A 24,266-nucleotide genomic window follows, 5' to 3' on the forward strand; every position below is an offset into this window, starting at 1 on the left:
ATCTTATAAAAGTAAATTTAAAAAAAAACAACTTTTATGCAATGTGGTCTTCTACAACTTTGTTTCTATTGCTCTTTGTCTTCAGCAGACAGCATTTTTGTCCAACCCAGCAAGATTTAATTCTACATTTAAGTTGTTCAGTTATAACATAAGTGGGGAATCATATTATAAATTATAGAGCAAGCAGTTTTTTAATCTATATTATATGTATGGCATATAAGAGTAATGGATACACAGTTCAATGTTTAAGGAAAGAACAGAACAATCCAACAGAGGCACAAATTTATATATATCGCGCTGTAGTATCCAATACCAAGCGTAAAATGAAAACCATTTAATTCAAGGCAAGAATTACATGTACTTGACTTATTCTGAATCATTGGGTAACCGTTATTTGGTTTTAAAGTACTTTAAAGGTAAAATCTATTCTTTTGTTTTAAGGTGCTCCGATCCTCAGCCTCAAAGTATTTTTTTCATCATAGAAAAATTATTTATCCTTCAAACTTTATAAATAAAATTAAATTGTGAAAAAATCTATTCATGGTATCCATGCATTTTATGAAGTTACTGCAAATTTGGCCATGATGGATATGATAGGTTAAAAGAAGTCAATATCAAATTAGAAAAAAAATAAACTGTTGTACCCCTGCATCTGTGGCTCGACCCCTTTACCTAGTAGACCTCAGCCAAGCAGTTCGCTGAGTAACAGAGCGTAATATTGACACTACAATACAAATCTAAATTTGTCAATATAAAAGGCAGATTTAATATGGTACAAATAAAAAAAAATCTAGATAATTTAGAGTTATAGAACATTGTTAAGGATCGGAGATCGTTAAATCAGTGTGCACCATATCATTCAGAATAATTATGCCTTTGCAATCTAGTATGACATGCCACACTACCATAAAGAAAACAAACGAATTAAATAATAATTTTAATACAAAATTCTTGTTTGCTTTTATAAACACGGTTACAATGAAAAATATCACAATAAATAAAACACAATCTCATAATAAATATTATTTACACTGCATCATTATATAACAGGATTTCTTTGGACTTTGTGTTAAGATGTATGTGTGTGAGAAATAATTAACCAACTAATCACAAAATAAAATAAGAATATAGGATAAATCGCTAGTGCTTTTCGATGTGATGGCTGGCTGTCTGCTAGGAAGGCTGTGGAAGCTGAAATGAAATGTATCAAAGTGTCAGCTAAAACTTTATTGAGAGTTATTGTAGATACATGTTTTATTATTTATGACTGCAAAGGTACCGGTATTTCATTTGGCCATGGACATGTATTCTATATAACAAATTTACAGTAATGAATAGGATTATTTTATGATAAAAGCACAATGTACTGTTCATTGTAATATTTACCGAATGTGGACCATCCAAATGCTGCTATGACAATCACAAATCTGATGATGAACAGAAGCGTTGATTGGGTGGCTATGAGAATAATTCGGCACACGATGAGAGCCACCGTTAACGGACAAACACAATACCCCAGTACACAGATACTCTGAAAAAATGAGCTGCAAACAAGAAGAAAACATAAATTAGTCCATTGTGTACCGGTATTTTACATTCAAAAACCATCATTACCAAATTACAGTCAAACCTTGTTATTTCAAACTTAAAAGGAACAAGAATTTTTTTTTAGATTTCATACAATGTTAGATTAATGGGTTATATACCAGTAAATAAAGAAACAGTAGTTGGGACTTCCAAATCACTTAAATATCCATGGTATTTCAGATGCTGTCAGAAATATCAAAGTCTGATTCTTTTGGACCTTGATGAAAGCTGCTTGGTTCAATTTTTCAGTATTAAAGTATCGAATAATTTTCCATATTAACCAATTATGTTAGAAAGTTATAGACTTTTGCCTATCTACACCAGTAGAATCGCGGTCTCCTTTCAAAGTTAGAAACATTCAAAGTAGATAAAATAAAAATAAAGCAAACTGCATCATGGGAATGTTTAGAAAAAGGATCTGTTTGATATCGTCCCCTGATTGATAAGGTTTTTTCAACCCGCATGTTATGCAACGATATTAAACAAGGCAACCTTCAGAAATATTAGTGAACAAAATGTAACCTGGTTTATTTTTGACTCGCTAAAACATTAACCATCGTTTAAAAGCATTTACAAAATTTGATATAAAATTGGACCAAGCAGCTTGAGTTATAGCCACCATAACATTTTGCATACATAAAGAAGCAAAATATTTTTGAAAATTAAAATTAACTATGCAATGCAGGTTTGCATGCAGACAGGCAGGGATTGTTTTGGAGAGGATTTTATTTTTTGGAAGACTTGGAAGACAAATATGCTCAAAGAAACCCAGTAGACAGTTTGTACATGTAGTTTGTAATTTAAGACTTACATGTTTCCTCCGAGTAGTTTTGTGTTGAGGGTGACAACAACAGCACCCACCCAAAAGATGACAAAAACTTCAGCAAACTGTGGCCCGCCATCACCCTTGTCTTTATTGTTACTATTGCTACTGTCTGGAGATGATCCTTGTAACATTCTATAAAACAAATTTTGTGACCAATGATAAAAAGTTCAAAAGATTGGAAAACCAATGATAAGTGCAGTTTACCAATTCATGATTGACAGATGTTCGAGAAAAAAAAATGTGGTGAGCAAGATAATTAGTGGCTGTTGATTATAATTAATATAGAAGACTTTAACAGAACAAGAAACGGAAACGTAAGTGCCATGAAAAACAAAATGCTTTTAGTTTCGCATCTACATGTAATTGGAATAATCATTACCAGTAATAACCAGTTCTAGAAATGATGCATCACCCGTTATTAAGTTTAAATGCTGCTGCTGCTGCTGCTGAAATACTTACATTGCCATGAACACACACAGAATTAATGGACCCCAAAGATCCCCTGAAATAAAATGGAACAGTGGTTTTCATCACCTTAACTTAGAACTTGGTCAAAAAGAGAAACTAATTAATTTACATGCATTGACAACATTTTCTACTTACATTCTTTTAAAAGTGCTTTGCTTTGTTTGGGATACAGTACATGCCAGAATTTGATTCCTATTGCTTTTAAATCTCTCATCTGTTAATTTAATTAAAAAAGACAATGTTAATATTCCATCAATAATAACACACTAAATAATGTCTGGTAAAAAAATTAATTGTATAGTATTAAAGGTAACAGATTACAATGAATTTTAAATTTAATTGTACATAAATTATAGTCTGTCCTTACATAAACTATATTCATTCAATGGAATGCAAAAAGTCTATGATTTTCTGTTTTAAAAACAATATCTCTATCAGTCTATCCGTTAAAATTCCAATAGAGGCCAAAAACAAAAAGCTTACAGGGATTTTAATAGCAAATGACATGAGATAACTGATAAAGTTTAAAAATGATAAGATGTGCTCTGAGAACTTCATGATTTAATGATGTCAGATTTCCTATCATTACTCACTGAAAGAATTTTTTTATTGCATCAATATTTCCACGGTTAAAAAGAAGAAACTCATAAAAAGAAGGTATCTAGGAATTTTTGCCTTACATCAAATTGAACTGTTCTCTGTTGATATGCATGTGATTTTATTAAGAAATTTTACAATAAGTGACAGGGAGAGTAACCTCTGGCTTCAGTAGGACAGACCATTGAGGAAATCTAGAATACTAACTATGGTTTCTCTGACTGGTTCGTCCAATGTATTAAATTCCTGTTCTTCACCTTCTGTACCTGCATTAGGGGACAGAATTTCCCCCTCCAGCGGAACATCATTCAGACCCTAAATCACAAATAAACAATGATTTAGGGATAAGTTTGCTTTAATACTAAACACCCAGTTTAGTCAGTACTGTAATCAGAGACATCAGTATCAATAAAAAAAATGTTATTTGTATTTCAGGACCTTAATCAAAATCAAAATGCATAGTTTCTTTCAAGATGCAGTCAGATTGGATAAGTATGCTGTCATACCAGAGACATAAAAACATGATTATTGTTGTTATTTTGTCATACCAAGGCCATAGAACCTGAGAAAATTCGAGCATTATAGAACCGCAGGTGAATTTAACACAACTTTTATACATTAATTTGACAATTATACAGCTATATAAACTAGACACTACACACTTCAAATCCAAAATACTTAAGACAAAACACAATTTTGCACCTCTTGATTTTTTAGGAAATCAACCGATTCCACGTCAGCCATATTGGAGATTTCTATTTCCGGTGAATTCGGAATAAGATATCTATCTTTAAAATCAATAGCAAGTCAAGAGGCCTTCCGATTAAGGGGTTTCCCACCAAACACAGTGATACACGTGTGAACATACAAACCAAAACAAAGTGAACATGATGGATGAAGCTAGTTTACGTTGTGCTGTATTTCGAACATTTTCACTGCTTATAGGCCTAATTTTATTGATTTCATCCGTAACTCGAACCAAGGAAGAATCACCAGATGCATATAAAGGAAAGAGATCTCCATTAGAATTGTGTATCCTTTGAACACTAAAAAATTATCATTTCTTCCATACAGATAAACATGTACAGCATGCAAATTAACATTCGAAGTAGCTGAAAGCGCTTTATGTGCTTGGTTTTAACAGATACTAGTATATACGTCCCTGGTTTTAATTTTTGTTAGAAAACTAGCTTTCAATGTAATTTCTCTTGTGCTTTTATTTCGCAACAAGAGATCAAAGTACCCAGATAGCAAGCTTATATTGGCCCAGCGTTGGCCCGATGTTATCATTTATGTGGGTCCAATGTCGGAAAATAACATCGGCCCAATGTAATTTTGCTCATCGGCGCAACATTGCACCAACACGCTGGCGTGACTTTGGCCCATTGTCAGTAGATTGACGGTTTTAATGTTGGCCCAATGTTGGGGCAAGAATTTAATCCAACCAATATTCCCCAAACTGTCCTTATAAAACAATCTCACAAAGACAGTAAGTCTAATCTTTATTGTTTTCTCACAGAAATATAATCAATATTCAAATTTTCAAATGGTTTTTTATAGTCGATCTATATACTTCCACATCCCTTCAATCTTCTTCATTTGTTTTCTTTACTCCTATTTTCATCCCCTTTCCCAATCAGATGAATAACAAAACACAATAAATGCGTTTGGTCACTATGTTTAGTTCAGTTCCAGTTTAGTTCTCTGGTTCTGACCTCGTTGATAACTTCAAAAGCCCGTTTTCGTAAAATGCTGCTGTAAATTAAAAAAATAATCATAAAAATAGAAAAAATAAATTGATATAAATAGAATTGCATTTACATTATAAAAATAATAATGCAGAAAAAATCAGCAGTATTAAACAATTTAAAACAAATAAATTTGTTTGCGGGAAGGGGGTCTATTTTACTGTGCACAGTTTTAATATTTGTATCAGATTTTTCTTTGCAATATTACGGCTTTGCTACTGTGAATAAGTCAATTTGAATTTTCCGGGGAGGAGGCCATGGGCGCGGGGGGTCTGGATATATCCGACCTTCTTTAGATCCGTGCAAGACCCACAGCTTCTGATCTAATATTATCAGCATATCATGCCGATGATTTATCATACAAACATACAAGAGAAGTATTTAATAAAGCTGCATTGAGGATAATTATATCATTTTGCCATGACATATTCTGATCATTTCACATCATTGATAAAAAATTGTGCCTTTAATTCCTACCCTAAATATTGAATATTATCATAATATTTAATTCAGTTACCTTAGATGTTCCTTAACTTGAGCCGATAAACTGCATGGTTCTATTCATCTTCACAAATAATATAGGAGACAGCCATGTCACCGAGCTCAAGTTTGAACATCAGCAGGAGGATGTCTGTAGTACAAGGAAATTGCCATTAATTTGCTTTCAAATTTTCATTTAAAAGTATTGAGAACATTATTGTATAATTAATCACTCATATATAATAAAAATCTGTAAAAGAACATCTGCATACTTACATTATTCATACAGGCAGCCATGATGATAGCATAAGATCAAGTTACTCTGATGGATTTGTCAAAAATGACATCACAGTTCTTTTGGCGGTAATGTTTCATTCACGAGTGCAGAAAAGTTACTATGCATTGATACTGCATTTCATTCAAAGTGTAGACAAGTAAAATGCTTTATGATAGACACACATAATATAGTCATGTACATTTAAAAAAAAATAAACAACTAAAATTCTAAATCTGAAATTAATTTGAATACATTTATATTTATAGTATTCGTTATATTTACACATTTCACACATTTTAGTCCGTCGGCCCGACATCGGTGCAGTGTATTCGCGCCCACCGAGATCAATTTGATATTGGCCCAACGTTGGCACAATGTTTATGTTCCAACGTTGGATGAACTACGTTGGCCCAATATTGGAACGATGCCAATGCACCAACAGTGATAAATACAATGTTGGTCCAATGTTGGTCCAACGTCGTTCTACCAACAGCGATATGTAGCCAACCTTACAACCATAAGCTAACATTGGGCCAACGTAAACTTGCTATCTGGGTAATGATGAACCCTTGGTTTTATTAAAAATAAATTAAATGAGCATGTTGAAGACGGTGACTCTTAATTTAATTTGTAAAATTGAAGTGGGCAAGAATTGCAAATACAATAGACCCCTTCATGGTAACTGCCGTACTGCTCTTTTGCATGAATTCAGGGCTGTCCCAAGATTCGGAGAAGGCTGCAGTTCATTAATTATCAAGCCGAGCAAATTTTCTACTGAGATTATTTATACATGTGTATAGTACATGTACATGTAGTCATGCATGTTCATAAATATTCATATTTATTTCTTTCTTGAGGTTATAATCATTAAGTGAAGACCCTGCAAAGTCACCTCAATGAATAACATAAAATATGCATGTACAATCTATTAACCTAACAAATACATCCTTCTAATAACAGGATTTGTGCACACATTAGTTTAGTAACCAAATATAGTTTTAGATTAGCTATAGACAAGAAAAATTTCTAAGTACTTTATATATAGGTATCTTATTATTTAATGAATACCAATACTGTGGAATCATCAATTTTCGTGGGGGCCAATTTTCGTGGATTCCTGAAATTCTATAGGTTCGTGGGGACGTAATTTCGTGTATTTTCTTATACCTACAAAATGAAATATGACTTTATAACCCTAATATATTATTCGTGGAGGATGTTAATTCGTGGATGAGAGGTACCCACGAAATCCACGAAAATTGAGCCACCACGAAATCTAATGATTCCACAGTATAACAAAGAACTAAGGATTCATGTTAATTAATGGACAAGACATAACATATTTTATGAGTATTGATGATAAGTGTTCATTATATTTTTAATTTATGATATTCATTTAATACCTAAACAGTGGGTCCACTGCTTAATCTACAGACGTCGTCAGCCAGGTCCACTCGTCGTTGGTCGTTTCGACTCCTATCCCGGAACATCCTCGAGGTAGAGAGTCAGAAGTGATTGGCTAAATCATTGCCCATCTGTAGATGGCATCCAGCTCTGCACTGCTCTTCAGCACCATAATCAGCATGATGACTTCTCTGCTGTTGTTGACAGTCTCTGTGTTCCTGCTTTTCTTTCTTTCCCCTTAATTCGCAGGACTGTCATTGCTTTCCACTTAGACTGGGCTGGGAATCCTCTTCAGCCAATCTCCACTGAGAAAACCCATACACTCCACCCTTTGTCGGGATGTCATCTGCCAGATTTTTATACTTTAATTTCTTCCTCTGGTAGGCCTCCTCACATCTCTCCTCCCATAGAACCGTAAGCTCCACCATTAATATCTCTCTGCCTTTGTGGGACCATAATACGATGTCATGGCGGAGTTTGGTTTGGAAATACCACTCATCGACTGAGGTCTGCCTGCATTTCCCATGATGTCGCTGAATCCAAGATGGACTTCTGTTCTGAGGGTTTCTTGTTGGATGGCATTCCTTCACAAAGTTGATATATTTACCATCTCTCTTATGCCCTCTCTTCTTCTTCCATTCCTTCTCTATAATGTCAGCTAGCTCTCTGAGTATTTGGTTATGTCTCCATCTGTACCTGCCCTGTGTCTCAGAGACATCACATGATGATAAGATGTGTTCCAGAGTACCTCTCTTTCCACATAGATCGTATTTCATATTTTCTGTTAGGCCCCACTTGTGTATGTTGGTTGGCAATGGCAGTAGATCATACACTGATCTTAAAAGGAACTGGATGTGCTGTGGTTCCTAATCCTCCAGATCTCTCCTAAATTCAGCTTCCCATCTGATGTTGTCCATCTTGTTCATGCACCTTGGCTTCCCATTTCTGTTGCTCTTGCCTTTCTTAACTCTTCTTCTATTTGGCGGATCTCTGCCTGAACCATTCCACATTTCTCCATGTTGTTGCTTATCTGTGACTGCTTCCTAGCCCTTTTCTCGCCTCTACTACTAAGCCAACTATATCTGCATGCTTCAGCCTGCTTTCTGCCTGGTGGACTGTGGCACTGGCTGACCACATATCCCTGCTTTCAAGATCTTCTCATCCTTCAAATTTCGTAACGAGAGGACTAACAGGGCTTTAGCAACTTTGAATTCTTCTACCAAAGATGATATTGGCAGCTAGAGTTTAGATAAAGCACTATCCAGTCCAAGGCTTTTGGAGAAATCTGTTTACCGTCCTTTCCAATGCTTCCACTGTCGTACTCAAGACTTCAAAGGGGGTTAGACGCCATAGTAGATGGGGCAGCAGGCCATGTTGGTACATCCACACTTTAAATTTCCCTTACAACACAGTCTTGTCTATAATCTTGACTGGAGTCCCTCTATTACTTTCCTTTCCAGTTGCTTGATGTTTCCCTAGTCCTTCAGGCTAGAATCAAACTATTTTCCTAGGCACTTCATGGGTTTGTCCACAATAGATGGTATCTCCTCGTCTTGTATCTTTAGTGCAAACTTCTTTGTCTCTTTCTCCTTCGTTATATTTAGGCTTCTTGACTTCTGGGGCTTGATCTTCATTTTAGCCCAGCTTATCGTTTCATCAAGGGCATCAAGTACCCAATGTGCCTGGACATGTGCTGTTGTAGTGATGGTAATATCATCTATGAAGCCTCTGTTTGCAGGTACTAGTCTTGTTCCTGTTGATGTCTTGGGGCCTTTTGTTTCCTTTCCTGCGGCACTGATTATCAGATTCATTTGAGTAGGAGCATGCCAAACAAGTTTGTCATATTAAAAAACCTAATGAATTTTATAAATAAAAAGAATCTTGCAAACATCTGTGGGATGCTAGTATGGTTCCATAATAAGACTGAGTTGTTTCAGCATTTGTCAACAACAACCTTCAATGGTGAACAGGCAAAATATGCAAAAACTGGATTTAGATGTTGTCTCCTTTCTCTCTGCCACTCTCTTCTCTTTTTCCGGAACTACTGGTATGTTGTATGAGCCCACTACACATTCCTTTTTTTTTTCAACCTTACCAACCTTTTTTTTTCAACCTTACCAACTTTACCACTCTTAGAGTTCTGGGAGTTCCTTTTACTGACTTACCTTCAAACCCTCTACATCCCTCTTACACAGGGTGATACTAAATTTTCTAGACTGGTTGTTATCATTCAGTATCTCCAAGAACCAATGGTAGAGACCAATTGTTCACTTGATCCAGTCCTATAGATTTAATTTTGGCCAAACCCATATATCTGTCGGCAAAGATCTCATGCAATTAAAGGTTTTTGAATAATGCTTCAGCTGGTTGTCTTTCCTTAGCCATTCACAGATAAAAAATTATTTCAAGAACACAGAGCAATACAGCTAGAGGCGGTCAAATCCATCCAGAACTATGGAGAGTACAAACAGCGACACCAACTTGTCAAGATGACGCTGGAGAAACTGTTTAAAGTAACAAGAATTTTCACAATTTGAAATAAAACCTTTCAAAAACATGAGGAAGTTAAAGTACCACCCAGTTATGTTCTTTGAACTATGACCAGGTCTCAAATGAATTTCTTTGTTTTGCAGGTCATCAGTGAAGCAAAAGTGAATTTGACTGTGTGGGGGTATATACCAGGAGACCCTTTCCCTGAAAATACCACTATAAGGGATGGTAAGCTTGTACTAGAATCTTACTGTATTGTATTATGGATATTGCAGTTTATATATTTTTATAACATATATATGCTGTAGAAGTTATAATTATATATTTTTTCTAGCTGCAGTGCTAAAATACTTCATTCCCACATGAATCACTATTAATAAAGAGAGCATTTCATTGTTTTATCGATAATGAAAGTGACTTTGAAAGGAAATGATGATTTAATTTAATATAGAAAATTGATTGTCACAATTACATGATTTTGATTATTTTATCCATTGATTCAAAGATTCTAGTCATTTGTATTGCTCAATAACAACTTAACAAGTTCACATCCCATTACTTAGGTTAAAAAAACCTAACATCAGGGATGTATTTGCGTGTACAGTAAATGAAAAAAAAATGATAATAAAATTTTTATCACAAAGCTTGGTATTTGATAACTGCTCACACTGTGTTGTAGATTATTATCTTGAGTCTTAAAGGAGCCACACAGTTTTCTCTTACCTTGTAAGCTTACCTCATACAATGTCAAACAACTTCTGTGCATGTTAGCTCAGATAACATTCAAAATTTAGAAATTTCCTTAGATTGTTGAGCATGATATACAGGTTCAACATAAGATTACTTGTTTTGAAAATCTTCAGAATAATTGATGCATATGGTAACCCAATGCATGTAGAGAGCAAAATTTAAAAAAATTTGTATTATCTCTTAAATTGTAATTTGTAAAAAAAAATATATTGCTAAATTTAGATCATTGATTGAGGTTAGCATAGCACCATTTTAAATTCCATTCAACTGAGTAACTGAATATTTCATTCAAACAGCTATAAAAATGTTCCAACATTCTATGCCACCCAACAAAACAAGGGCATATGCTCCTCTCTCTCTCTCTCTCTCTCTCTCTCTCTCTCTCTCTAGCCGATTCATACGTGTTTGTTGGGACATTAGCTTTTCATCGAATTAATGAGGACATTTCGCAGAGAGTACTTTAGCGACACTCTCTCATTGATTTGTAATTAGACATATATAAAAAAAAAGATTTCAGGACTGTAATCATTTAGCTTTAAATCTATATCACAAAAGAGATAAAATAGTAAGGACATGTCCTAACACTGAAGAGATTTTTTTTACCATTTATATCTCTGACTTCTAAGGACTGTCCTTACATCTAAATCTTTCTCGCAATATATTTATCACGCTGCATGTATGCTGATTATGAATTGGATGGACAGATTTCAAATATATGTGTATACTGTCCTGGCACATTATGATAGTATCATTTTATATTTTCTTGGTGCATGCACATTGCACTCAAAATATTTACTCATTTAAATTTATCTTTCTCAATCTTGCCCAACATCGTAGAACAATATGATTTAATGTTCGCTATGGATTAGCAAGTCACGAGTTCCAAAACCACTTAATTGGAATTTTCTTAATTTTACCTTTTCAAGAATTGTTCATTTGAAAATTTTAAGAAGGGGATATACATGCGTTTTTTGTTATAATGTACTTTTACAGACATCTTTATCTCAAGGTTTCCTTAATATTTATTCATTACACAAGGCTTACCATATAGCTAAACCTACTATGATAAAACGTTGACATCACCTCAAGAAAAAAAATTAACATAGTTGAAGTTTTGATGCATGGAAACCTACATATTTTTCAGTTGTACAGGAATTCAAGTATTGTATCTGATGTGTCCAGCAATGCAGTAGAAAGTATCAATTTCCAAAATTTTAAAAACACCTTTTGTTATATCATATTTGTTGAAATAGTATCAGAACTTTATTATGTATACTACAATAACATTCATAAAAAGAAACCAGTATATTTCCACCATTTTCTCTTTATTGGTAAAGGCAAATTTAAAACAAAAAGACATGTAAAAGCAAATTATTCAAAACAGAAAGACACGAGAAAACAACTTAGAATTATAGAATTAAATCAATTGGTTTTATCATTCTCTTAAGCATTTCACATGAGACATTTTTAAACAAGTATACAGATAAACACCCACTCTGTAATACATTCATACAATACACGTGTAGTGTGTTCTTCATAATTAAATGTTATAAACATGGAAGTAATAATGAAACAGTATAGTGTATCTTAGATGGCAAATAAAAATAATGTCATAAACTATTCAAGTTGAGCAAAAATCCCCCATCTTTTGACAAAGTTGGAGCTAATACCATCGTTGTCATACATATATTTTTCAACTTTTTTGTAATACAAGACTTCATTTTTAGCACCTTCAAAATATGGTATTTGATTACAACATCTCTTTTTGTATATGTATCTTTTATTGATCATTAGAACAAGATTAAAAATATTATGAAATATGCGATATCTACCGAAAATAACATCAATTACTGTAATGTCTTTATCAACATTTAAGGTACTATTTATCCAAACTTTGCAAACTGGTCTACAAGTGATAAAGCAGATTTTAGTGAATGCTGTGTGCTATCTAAAGTAAGTACCATGTCATCTGCATATTGCAGCAACTTAAATTCATTATCATTAACTACTATTCTCTTAATTAAGGTATTATTTTTTATCACGATTCCCATTATTTCCGCACATAGCAAAAAAGGACATGGGGAAATTGGATCCCCTTGTCTACACCCACATTTTATTGGAAAAAAAATCTGAGAAAAAAACATGTTTGCACCACAAAAAAGTATTTTAATCCATTTAATGAAGTTATCTCCAAAATTGAAAAATCTAAGAACCTCAAGTATGAAATCCCATGAAACTGAATCAAAGGCTTTTTCAAAGTCTATCAATAAAACTAATCCTGGTTTACATTTCTTATTACAATAGTGCATTAAATCATAGAGAAGCCTTGTATTTTCGCCGAGAAACCTTTTTGATTTTCATGAATTAGTGTATTTCACAGTGGTTTTAGATGATTGGCTAATACTGTAGATAATAGTTTGTATGTAACATTTAATAGCGAAATTGGTCTCCAGTTCTTCAGAAATTCTCTGGGTTTATTTCCTTTAGGTGAAAGTTCATCTGGAATCTGTTTTACCTGGGCTACACAAAAAATCAAAACCCCATTGAGAATTAATAACATTCTCATCTTCTGCCATACAGTGTGTGTCTTAGAGACAATAAACAGATGCATTACTTTCTCTAATATACTTAAAAACATCTTTCCTCTTTTAATAATCTTGTAATCCTCTACAATTGAGGGATACTAATTTAAGTTTAGACATTCTCTAGCAACTTCAACATTACACAGGTTACACATGTACATAACTCAATCATACAATCCTCATACCATACTAAAAAAAAAAAAGCTCCTTGCTGGTTTTCATCCCAAACAAAACAGCAATATGCTGCTTTTGGAGACAAAAAGTAAACAAAAAGAGGACATGTTACTCCAAAAAACAGATAACATTTCTTAACTCACATATCCACCAAATTTAATGTACCGCATGTAGTAAGACTGGTTTATAGTCTAATAATTGGTCAGGTATACTAAACCTGTAATTATCATATCTTATATCATACTTGCCGACTTATAAGCACAATATTTTAAAACAATTAAGTAAACATGGAGTAAGTAGTAAAAAAGTATGCCAGGTATTCTAAACCTGTAATTATGATTGTATCTATATAATAAAACTTACAAGCTCCAACCTGACAATATTTGTCAAAATTTGATGTATGTATTACAGTATATATATGTCTGTTTAAAGTAAATAGACACCACCTGCCATGATGCACGTCACCAACCGGAAATTTACCTTTTATCATTAGTTTAGGAAACTGGATTAATAAATGTAAACGGACGTTGCTCAAATACAGACCCAACCATATCGCAATTGACCACCTGGGTTACTTTGTTTACTCAGTAAAACAATAGCTCTTTTAAGTCAGGTTAATAAAATTGACAGAGATACTATTATAGTACAATTCAAAAATTGTAAGGATAAATATGAGCAAAAAACCTGTGGAGTGTGACACATCTTTATACAAAACATATTTTCGTTATGTAAAAAATCTTGTACAATTTTTGATCCACTCCAATTTTTGCAAAGAACATACATTTTTGTTCGTGAATTAATTTTAAACAAACATTTGATCTTTCACACAGGAATATCTCAGAATGAAAATGCCCATCTTTGGGAAAAAAATCAATGAAAATTAGAGAAAAATTCTCATGCACATACTTCATTCGGTAAATGATATAATAAAGTGAACTGTATTTAGAATTGACCTCAATTAAACTGGAAAAAATATTTATCTATAATTTAATTAATCACTATGTGGGAATTAAATTCTCCATAAATAGGATGTACCGACCTGCCTCACCGCTGAATATTGATAATGACTGCACATTAAACAAGAGGCTAATTGGCCTTAACAGTCACCTGAGTAGCATATAACCCATACATAAACTTGACGAGGAGTCTCATATATGCATTCAATTAATAAGGTTTCATTCTGGAGTAGAAAAATTATAAATTTGTAATGACGACCACCTCCCTGCCTGAAATCTTTCAAAAAGAACCATGAAACCTATAATTTTGGCAAAAAACTGATGTGGTCTACAAAATCATGAATTCAGTTTTCCTTTCAGGTGTGTGGGAGTAAAGAAGATAATTTTTTAACATTATATGCATTAACACCTACACATCCATTTTGGCCCTGCCCTAGAGTCAAAACGCATACTCCAGGGGACATGAAAATTAAAATTTCAGTAGAAGACTTCCTGGTAAACCATGGTAGAGCCATAAATTTTACAATTTTGATTCCTTTTACTATAGATACCTCATACCAAAAATGGTAACAATCAGCCTTGTAGTTTTTAAGAAGAAGTTAAACATAGGTAATCACAGATTACTAAGCTCACCGAGACGAGGCATCACCTTTATGAGGCATCACCTTTATGAGGCATCACCTTTATCATATTATATGAGAATCATGCTTTATGATCTTGGATATTCATGGATACTGTTTTGACACAATATCATATATCATCTGTTAAAAAATTGTATGATAATCATCTGTTTATTTCATATGGTATTATATGATACAATGTTTATCAATACAATAATATAAAATACAATATTGCATCCTATCATACTTACAATTTATATATAGTATTATATAATACAACGCCGAGGGTATAGCATAAGCGTAGCATAACATGGCCCACACTTTTATACTTTTCCATTCCCTTTCATTCAGATCATCTGTTTTACTTTTAGCTTTCAGGACCATTTGCTTTGTTGGTGGGTTTTTTTTTGACATTTTTACATGTGGAATGATGTATTTTACAATGGCAAATTTTTCTTTGGTGGACCAAATTGTTCTCTTTTTACTTGTGTTCTTCTTTGCACCTGAAACTACCTCTGCCATTCATTCATATTATAGTTTAATCAACTATGCAAGTTTGAAATAGTACTATGATCTATAAAACATGTGACCTGATCCAAAAACTTAACCTTATCCAGCATCCAAAACCTATGGCTCAGATTCAGCATTCAAGCCTGTCTCGAACATCAGTATCAAAAGACGCACCATCCATGCAAGTTTGGTGAAGTTAGGACCAGTAGTAGCTAAGATATAATCATCAGAGGGCACCTGCAACAAACACTTTATCCAGCTTTAAAAACCTTTACCTCTTCCAGCATCCGAAACCTATGGCTCATAAGACACCATCCATGCAAGTTTGGTGAAGTTAGGACCAGCAGTTATTTAGATATTGCTATTTAAAGGGCACCTGCAACAAAAACTTTAACCAGCTTTAAAAACCTTAAACTCCTCCAGCATCTGAACTTTAGGACCAAGATTCAGCACCCAAGCCTTACAAGTTCATAAGTAGGTCCAGATGCATCATCCATGAAAGTTTAGTGAAGATAAAACAAGTCATAACTTAGATACAGGACCTGTAACAAAAATTTTACCCAGGTCAGGAGGCCGACGCCGAGGGTATAGCATAAGCTCCCCTTGACTTCGTCTCGGTGAGCTAAAAATGTAAATTGTTAACGCACGTCGCACAACGAGGGACGAAAACGGATTGCATTAATTCAGGTGACCTAAAAATGTTTAAGAAAAAATATATATGACAGAGCTCACAAGATTTCATTAAGGTACATTTTGAAGCTTTGAAGCTACGAGAGCATTTTTTTTTTCTCTTGTTGAAACATGGCCCAGGCCTGGAATTTTATACTTTTCTATTCCCTTTCATTCAGATCATCTGTTTTACTTTTAACTTTCAGGACCATTTGCTTTGTTGGTGGTTTTTTTGACATTTTTACATGTGGAATGATGTATTTTACAATGGCAAATTTTTCTTTGGTGGACCAAACTGTTCTCTTTTTTCTTGTGTTATACTTTTCCATTCCCTTTCATTCAGATCATCTGTTTTACTTTTAGCTTTCAGGACCATTTGCTTTGTTGGTGGGTTTTTTTTTGACATTTTTACATGTGGAATGATGTATTTTACAATGGCAAATTTTTCTTTGGTGGACCAAATTGTTCTCTTTTTACTTGTGTTCTTCTTTGCACCTGAAACTACCTCTGCCATTCATTCATATTATAGTTTAATCAACTATGCAAGTTTGAAATAGTACTATGATCTATAAAACATGTGACCTGATCCAAAAACTTAACCTTATCCAGCATCCAAAACCTATGGCTCAGATTCAGCATTCAAGCCTGTCTCGAACATCAGTATCAAAAGACGCACCATCCATGCAAGTTTGGTGAAGTTAGGACCAGTAGTAGCTAAGATATAATCATCAGAGGGCACCTGCAACAAACACTTTATCCAGCTTTAAAAACCTTTACCTCTTCCAGCATCCGAAACCTATGGCTCATAAGACACCATCCATGCAAGTTTGGTGAAGTTAGGACCAGCAGTTATTTAGATATTGCTATTTAAAGGGCACCTGCAACAAAAACTTTAACCAGCTTTAAAAACCTTAAACTCCTCCAGCATCTGAACTTTAGGACCAAGATTCAGCATCCAAGCCTTACAAGTTCATAAGTAGGTCCAGATGCATCATCCATGAAAGTTTAGTGAAGATAAAACAAGTAATAACTTAGATACAGGACCTGTAACAAAAATTTTACCCAGGTCAGGGGGCCGACGCCGAGGGTATAGCATAAGCTCCCCTTGACTTCGTCTCGGTGAGCTAAAAATGTAAATTGTTAATGCACGTCGCACAACGAGGGACGAAAACGGATAGCAATAATTCAGGTGACCTAAAAATGTTTAAGAAAAAATATTTAGGACAGAGCTCACAAGATTTCATTAACTAAAGGTACATTTTGAAGCTTTGAAGCTACGAGAGCATTTTTTTTTTCTCTTGTTGAAACATGGCCCAGGCCTGGAATTTTATACTTTTCCATTCCCTTTCATTCAGATCATCTGTTTTACTTTTAACTTTCAGGACCATTTGCTTTGTTGGTGGTTTTTTTGACATTTTTACATGTGGAATGATGTATTTTACAATGGCAAATTTTTCTTTGGTGGACCAAACTGTTCTCTTTTTTCTTGTGTTATACTTTTCCATTCCCTTTCATTCAGATCATCTGTTTTACTTTTAGCTTTCAGGACCATTTGCTTTGTTGGTGGGTTTTTTTTTTTGACATTTTTACATGTGGAATGATGTATTTTACAATGGCAAATTTTTCTATGGTGGACCAAATTGTTCTCTTTTTACTTGTGTTCTTCTTTGCACCTGAAACTACCTCTGCCATTCATTCATATTATAGTTTAATCAACTATGCAAGTTTGAAATAGTACTATGATCTATAAAACATGTGACCTGATCCAAAAACTTAACCTTATCCAGCATCCAAAACCTATGGCTCAGATTCAGCATTCAAGCCTGTCTCGAACATCAGTATCAAAAGACGCACCATCCATGCAAGTTTGGTGAAGTTAGGACCAGTAGTAGCTAAGATATAATCATCAGAGGGCACCTGCAACAAACACTTTATCCAGCTTTAAAAACCTTTACCTCTTCCAGCATCCGAAACCTATGGCTCATAAGACACCATCCATGCAAGTTTGGTGAAGTTAGGACCAGCAGTTATTTAGATATTGCTATTTAAAGGGCACCTGCAACAAAAACTTTAACCAGCTTTAAAAACCTTAAACTCCTCCAGCATCTGAACTTTAGGACCAAGATTCAGCATCCAAGCCTTACAAGTTCATAAGTAGGTCCAGATGCATCATCCATGAAAGTTTAGTGAAGATAAAACAAGTAATAACTTAGATACAGGACCTGTAACAAAAATTTTACCCAGGTCAGGGGGCCGACGCCGAGGGTATAGCATAAGCTCCCCTTGACTTCGTCTCGGTGAGCTAAAAATGTAAATTGTTAATGCACGTCGCACAACGAGGGACGAAAACGGATAGCAATAATTCAGGTGACCTAAAAATGTTTAAGAAAAAATATTTAGGACAGAGCTCACAAGATTTCATTAACTAAAGGTACATTTTGAAGCTTTGAAGCTACGAGAGCATTTTTTTTTTCTCTTGTTGAAACATGGCCCAGGCCTGGAATTTTATACTTTTCCATTCCCTTTCATTCAGATCATCTGTTTTACTTTTAACTTTCAGGACCATTTGCTTTGTTGGTGGTTTTTTTGATATTTTTACATGTGGAATGATGTATTTTACAATGGCAAATTTTTCTTTGGTGGACCAAACTGTTCTCTTTTTTCTTGTGTTATACTTTTCCATTCCCTTTCATTCAGATCATCTGTTTTACTTTTAGCTTTCAGGACCATTTGCTTTGTTGGTGGGTTTTTTTTTTTGACATTTTTACATGTGGAATGATGTATTTTACAATGGCAAATTTTTCTATGGTGGACCAAATTGTTCTCTTTTTACTTGTGTTCTTCTTTGCACCTGAAACTACCTCTGCCATTCATTCATATTATAGTTTAATCAACTATGCAAGTTTGAAATAGTACTATGATCTATAAAACATGTGACCTGATCCAAAAACTTAACCTTATCTATGGCTCAGATTCAGCATTCAAGCCTGTCTCGAACATCAGTATCAAAAGACGCACCATCCATGCAAGTTTGGTGAAGTTAGGACCAGTAGTAGCTAAGATATAATCATCAGAGGGCACCTGCAACAAACACTTTATCCAGCTTTAAAAACCTTTACCTCTTCCAGCATCCGAAACCTATGGCTCATAAGACACCATCCATGCAAGTTTGGTGAAGTTAGGACCAGCAGTTATTTAGATATTGCTATTTAAAGGGCACCTGCAACAAAAACTTTAACCAGCTTTAAAAACCTTAAACTCCTCCAGCATCTGAACTTTAGGACCAAGATTCAGCATCCAAGCCTTACAAGTTCATAAGTAGGTCCAGATGCATCATCCATGAAAGTTTAGTGAAGATAAAACAAGTAATAACTTAGATACAGGACCTGTAACAAAAATTTTACCCAGGTCAGGGGGCCGACGCCGAGGGTATAGCATAAGCTCCCCTTGACTTCGTCTCGGTGAGCTAAAAATGTAAATTGTTAATGCACGTCGCACAACGAGGGACGAAAACGGATAGCAATAATTCAGGTGACCTAAAAATGTTTAAGAAAAAATATTTAGGACAGAGCTCACAAGATTTCATTAAGGTACATTTTGAAGCTTTGAAGCTACGAGAGCATTTTTTTTTTCTCTTGTTGAAACATGGCCCAGGCCTGGAATTTTATACTTTTCCATTCCCTTTCATTCAGATCATCTGTTTTACTTTTAACTTTCAGGACCATTTGCTTTGTTGGTGGTTTTTTTGACATTTTTACATGTGGAATGATGTATTTTACAATGGCAAATTTTTCTTTGGTGGACCAAACTGTTCTCTTTTTTCTTGTGTTATACTTTTCCATTCCCTTTCATTCAGATCATCTGTTTTACTTTTAGCTTTCAGGACCATTTGCTTTGTTGGTGGGTTTTTTTTTTTGACATTTTTACATGTGGAATGATGTATTTTACAATGGCAAATTTTTCTATGGTGGACCAAATTGTTCTCTTTTTACTTGTGTTCTTCTTTGCACCTGAAACTACCTCTGCCATTCATTCATATTATAGTTTAATCAACTATGCAAGTTTGAAATAGTACTATGATCTATAAAACATGTGACCTGATCCAAAAACTTAACCTTATCCAGCATCCAAAACCTATGGCTCAGATTCAGCATTCAAGCCTGTCTCGAACATCAGTATCAAAAGACGCACCATCCATGCAAGTTTGGTGAAGTTAGGACCAGTAGTAGCTAAGATATAATCATCAGAGGGCACCTGCAACAAACACTTTATCCAGCTTTAAAAACCTTTACCTCTTCCAGCATCCGAAACCTATGGCTCATAAGACACCATCCATGCAAGTTTGGTGAAGTTAGGACCAGCAGTTATTTAGATATTGCTATTTAAAGGGCACCTGCAACAAAAACTTTAACCAGCTTTAAAAACCTTAAACTCCTCCAGCATCTGAACTTTAGGACCAAGATTCAGCATCCAAGCCTTACAAGTTCATAAGTAGGTCCAGATGCATCATCCATGAAAGTTTAGTGAAGATAAAACAAGTAATAACTTAGATACAGGACCTGTAACAAAAATTTTACCCAGGTCAGGGGGCCGACGCCGAGGGTATAGCATAAGCTCCCCTTGACTTCGTCTCGGTGAGCTAAAAATGTAAATTGTTAATGCACGTCGCACAACGAGGGACGAAAACGGATAGCAATAATTCAGGTGACCTAAAAATGTTTAAGAAAAAATATTTAGGACAGAGCTCACAAGATTTCATTAAGGTACATTTTGAAGCTTTGAAGCTACGAGAGCATTTTTTTTTTCTCTTGTTGAAACATGGCCCAGGCCTGGAATTTTATACTTTTCCATTCCCTTTCATTCAGATCATCTGTTTTACTTTTAACTTTCAGGATCATTTGCTTTGTTGGTGGTTTTTTTGACATTTTTACATGTGGAATGATGTATTTTACAATGGCAAATTTTTCTTTGGTGGACCAAACTGTTCTCTTTTTTCTTGTGTTCTTCTTTGCACCTGAAAATCAGAAGAAAGAAAAACACCTTTGAGTATTTCAACCAATGAATCTTAGACTGATTTGATTAAAACTTCATAAAAATGCATTATGATACAAGGAATTTCTGCAAAATATACGTTTTCGCTTGTAATATTTTTCATAATTCAAAGGACTATGTGCGGTATTCTGCATTTTTTAAAAATAAGGTGAAAGATAGTTAAAATCATATTGGATATAAAGGTGTAAAAGGTTATCACCACAGTGACGTCATAATGTAATAATGACGTCATGAAGATTGCATTATTTTGATAAATTGATGTTTTGTAGCAAAACATGGGTGTTTTCCGATGATTGTTCAAAGGGTAAACATCGAGGGCAGGCTTGCTCAAGTACCATTTTTTAGTATAATGTGTATAACTATCTGAAGAAAAAACATGTTATAATCGTACTTCAGCAGACCTGCGCTCTATATTTCGAATGCAAAATATAAGCAAAACATGAGAATATATTCATTTGTTTGCAAATTTGCGGGAATTAGGTCATTTAGGTGACGTCATAGATAAACAGCGAATGAGCAATGATGATTAAAATCAAGATTAATGTTATAGGTATCCTCTATACAATGATTTTTGAAGATTTGTTTTTTAAACGATACTATATAAAAATTGGTTGAAAAACTTGGGGGGCAGATATTTGACCATACTGCGCTTAGTCCTTTGGTTAAATACATACACCCCCCCCCCCCCCCCCCAAAAAAAAAACAACATATAAAAAAACAGGAAGAACTGCCACATATCGGTACATGAAATTAAACTTAAGTGATTCAAGAAACTATTGCTTGAAAAACTGCTTTAACCTGCAAGTTTAAAGGTATGACAAATTGCAAATCTTGGGATTTAATTTTATCCAACTTGAATCACCACTGTCAAATGTATAAGCCATGAAAAATTTAAATGCATTTTGCCAGACAAATGCGGAGGAAAATTCTGAAGATTTCTCAGACCCCTTTCCAGCCCTTTTAACCAGCCCAATTTTGCCTGTACAAAATTGTACAGGCAATAGCTCATAAATTCCTAATACTTACTTTTGGTGAAGAAATCATCATTTTCAGATTCTTCTGAATCACTTTCAGGATCTACGAAATAAAATATGAAACTACAACATTTATACAGAATTGTCCATGATTTGCATACTCTGTGATGTTAATAAAAATATCTGTGGCAAAATAACATACTTTTAATAACTAAGGAGTAAAAATCAAAGGCCTGAAGGGCCTAAGAGTCGACTTGCTCTGAATGACCTGTTGTCAATATTTTGATTTATTTGTTTTTATTACATCGTTAGTAATACATAAAAAAAATTAATTCTGTCTTTTGTAAGTAAATTAAACATTGGTGACCAAAGATTACAGGGCTCATTGTTGCAGACATCTCCTTAATGAGACAAGCTTTATCATATTAATTTATATATTATAATTTATGTATCCAATTTATTTTAAAAATTATCATTAGCAATTCATGATTTTTTTTAATCTTTGATATGTTGTAGCCAGGTGATAATAAGAAACTTCTATACTCAATTCATGATTTATTTCAACTTCTCTGAGTTGAAAGCGAAAAAATGTCAATAAATGTCCGATTCCTGAATCATTGACTCGTGTCAGTACTTTCAGTACTTTGATTCAACACGTTCTGTTGACGTTTCAACGTCAGACTGGCAATTCCTGCCACACTGGCAATGCATAATATCGTAGGATAGAGACAAAGGACCAGTATATTTCAATGACAAAGAAATAAGAACTATTTGCATTATATTGCATATCATCAATTCACTTTTGTGCTCAAAATCCACTCAAAGAGATCCCATGACAGCAAGGGTCTTCTCGCTTTGCGAGCTGGGTTTTTCTAAAAATAAATTCTATGTGGAACAAGGTTTTCTCCGTGTAAGTTGTCGAATTCATGGGCGGCCATTGAACAACAAAAGGCCCATGGGTCACATCGCTCACCTGAGGAACAATAGGTATGATAAAATGAATATTCTTATTTTTATAACCATTTGTCCCTTTTCTAACAGGATGATTTTATAGTCAGATCACATGTTGAGTATTGCAGTTCTCAAAAAGACCCTTAACAATTGTTTATATATAGGATATATAGCTACATCAAACTCTGAACCTTCTTGTGAGGCCAAAGAATTGTCCTGGAGCCAAAGTCTTAACAATTATAAAGAATCATCTGGCTGATTAGTTTCTGAGAAGAAGATTAAAATTTTTAAAGATTTACTCATAATATTCTTCTGTAAAAATTCAACCCCTATTGTGGCCCTATCCTACCCTCATGAGTCATGATTTTCACAACCTTGAATCTACACTACCCAAGGATGCTTCCACACAAGGTTCAGCTTTTCTAGCTGATTGCTTTCTGAGAAGAAGATTTATAAAAGATAACTCAATATATTCCTATGTAAAAAGTCAACCCCCAAATGTGGCCCCACCCTACCCCCAAGGGTCATGATTTTCACAACTTTGAATCTACACTACTTGAGGATGCTTCAACACAAGTCTCAGCTTTCTTAGTCTTATGGTTTGTGAGAAAATTTTTTTTAAAAATTTTCAATAATTCCTTATTATCTCCCTTTGCAAAAGGGCGTGGTCCTTAATTTTCACAACTTTGAATCCCCTTAGGCTAAGGATGCTTTGTGCCAAGTTTGGTTGAAATTGGCACAATGGTTCTTGAGAAAATGTTGAAAATGTGTAAAGTTTACAGACAGACGGATGACAGACAAAATGTGAGCAAAATAGCTCACTTGAGCTAAAAACCTATTTTAGGCCAAAAAAAAATAATCATTAGTTTCTCGGGCCAAAATTTTGAAATGCTGATGAGGCAGGCAGGTTTTTTTGTTTGTTTTGTTTTGTTTTTTAAATAAAATTTACAATGACGGTAACCCATATTATATGATTTATTTGCATACTCATCAGCAGATATTCATCAAGCTAATACATTGGCAAAGTTTAAACATTTGTTTTAATTTGTTATTTTTAGTTTAAAATGTTTCCTTTTCAAAGGTTGAGTTTTTGCAGATGAACAAACATGACAAATGGTTTGTGCCCCTGTTTCATTTTGTGGCCCATCTTT

The 24,266-nt window shown here is 34.3% G+C and overlaps 2 protein-coding genes and 1 long non-coding RNA gene across 3 annotated transcripts in view; 1 reads left to right on the forward strand and 2 right to left on the reverse strand.

Annotated features, from left to right (window-relative positions):
- Positions 1 to 924: 924 nt before the first annotated feature.
- LOC105321965 (protein YIPF6) lies at positions 925 to 4,325 on the reverse strand. The gene is made up of 7 exons (XM_011420461.4): positions 4,181 to 4,325; positions 3,686 to 3,793; positions 3,017 to 3,095; positions 2,873 to 2,915; positions 2,399 to 2,545; positions 1,387 to 1,544; positions 925 to 1,191 (listed from the first exon to the last, which is right to left on the reverse strand). The coding sequence occupies exons 1-7, from the start codon at positions 4,220 to 4,222 to the stop codon at positions 1,070 to 1,072; spliced, it is 699 nt and encodes a 232-aa protein (XP_011418763.3). The 5' UTR covers positions 4,223 to 4,325; the 3' UTR covers positions 925 to 1,069.
- Positions 4,326 to 4,365: 40 nt separating this feature from the next.
- Positions 4,366 to 24,266, forward strand: part of LOC105321966 (coiled-coil domain-containing protein 134) — a 131,591-nt gene continuing 111,690 nt past the window's right edge. The window contains exons 1-3 of the mRNA XM_011420462.4: positions 4,366 to 4,510; positions 9,779 to 9,900; positions 10,021 to 10,105. Of these exons, the coding sequence (XP_011418764.3) occupies positions 4,366 to 4,510; positions 9,779 to 9,900; positions 10,021 to 10,105 (352 nt within the window). The remainder of the gene's footprint in view (positions 4,511 to 9,778; positions 9,901 to 10,020; positions 10,106 to 24,266) is intronic.
- On the reverse strand, positions 11,932 to 22,269 carry LOC136273102 (uncharacterized). Its single transcript, XR_010711279.1, has 2 exons — positions 22,217 to 22,269; positions 11,932 to 21,152 (listed from the first exon to the last, which is right to left on the reverse strand). It is a non-coding gene; the product is annotated as an uncharacterized lncRNA (long non-coding RNA).

Source organism: Magallana gigas, chromosome 2, assembly GCF_963853765.1.
Source record: "Magallana gigas chromosome 2, xbMagGiga1.1, whole genome shotgun sequence".
In the NCBI taxonomy this organism is placed as follows: domain Eukaryota; kingdom Metazoa; phylum Mollusca; class Bivalvia; order Ostreida; family Ostreidae; genus Magallana; species Magallana gigas.

What these genes read in the sequence shown, in the direction of transcription:
- LOC105321965 (XM_011420461.4), bottom strand. Translation starts at nt 4,222, where the DNA reads ATGGCTGACGTGGAATCGGTTGATTTCCTAAAAAATCAAGAG. An exon ending in ATTTCCTAAAAAATCAAGAG is followed by an intron (nt 3,794 to 4,180) that starts GTGCAAAATTGT and finishes TTTGTGATTTAG; the next exon opens with GGTCTGAATGATGTTCCGCT. An exon ending in ATTTGGATGGTCCACATTCG is followed by an intron (nt 1,192 to 1,386) that starts GTAAATATTACA and finishes ATTTCATTTCAG; the next exon opens with CTTCCACAGCCTTCCTAGCA.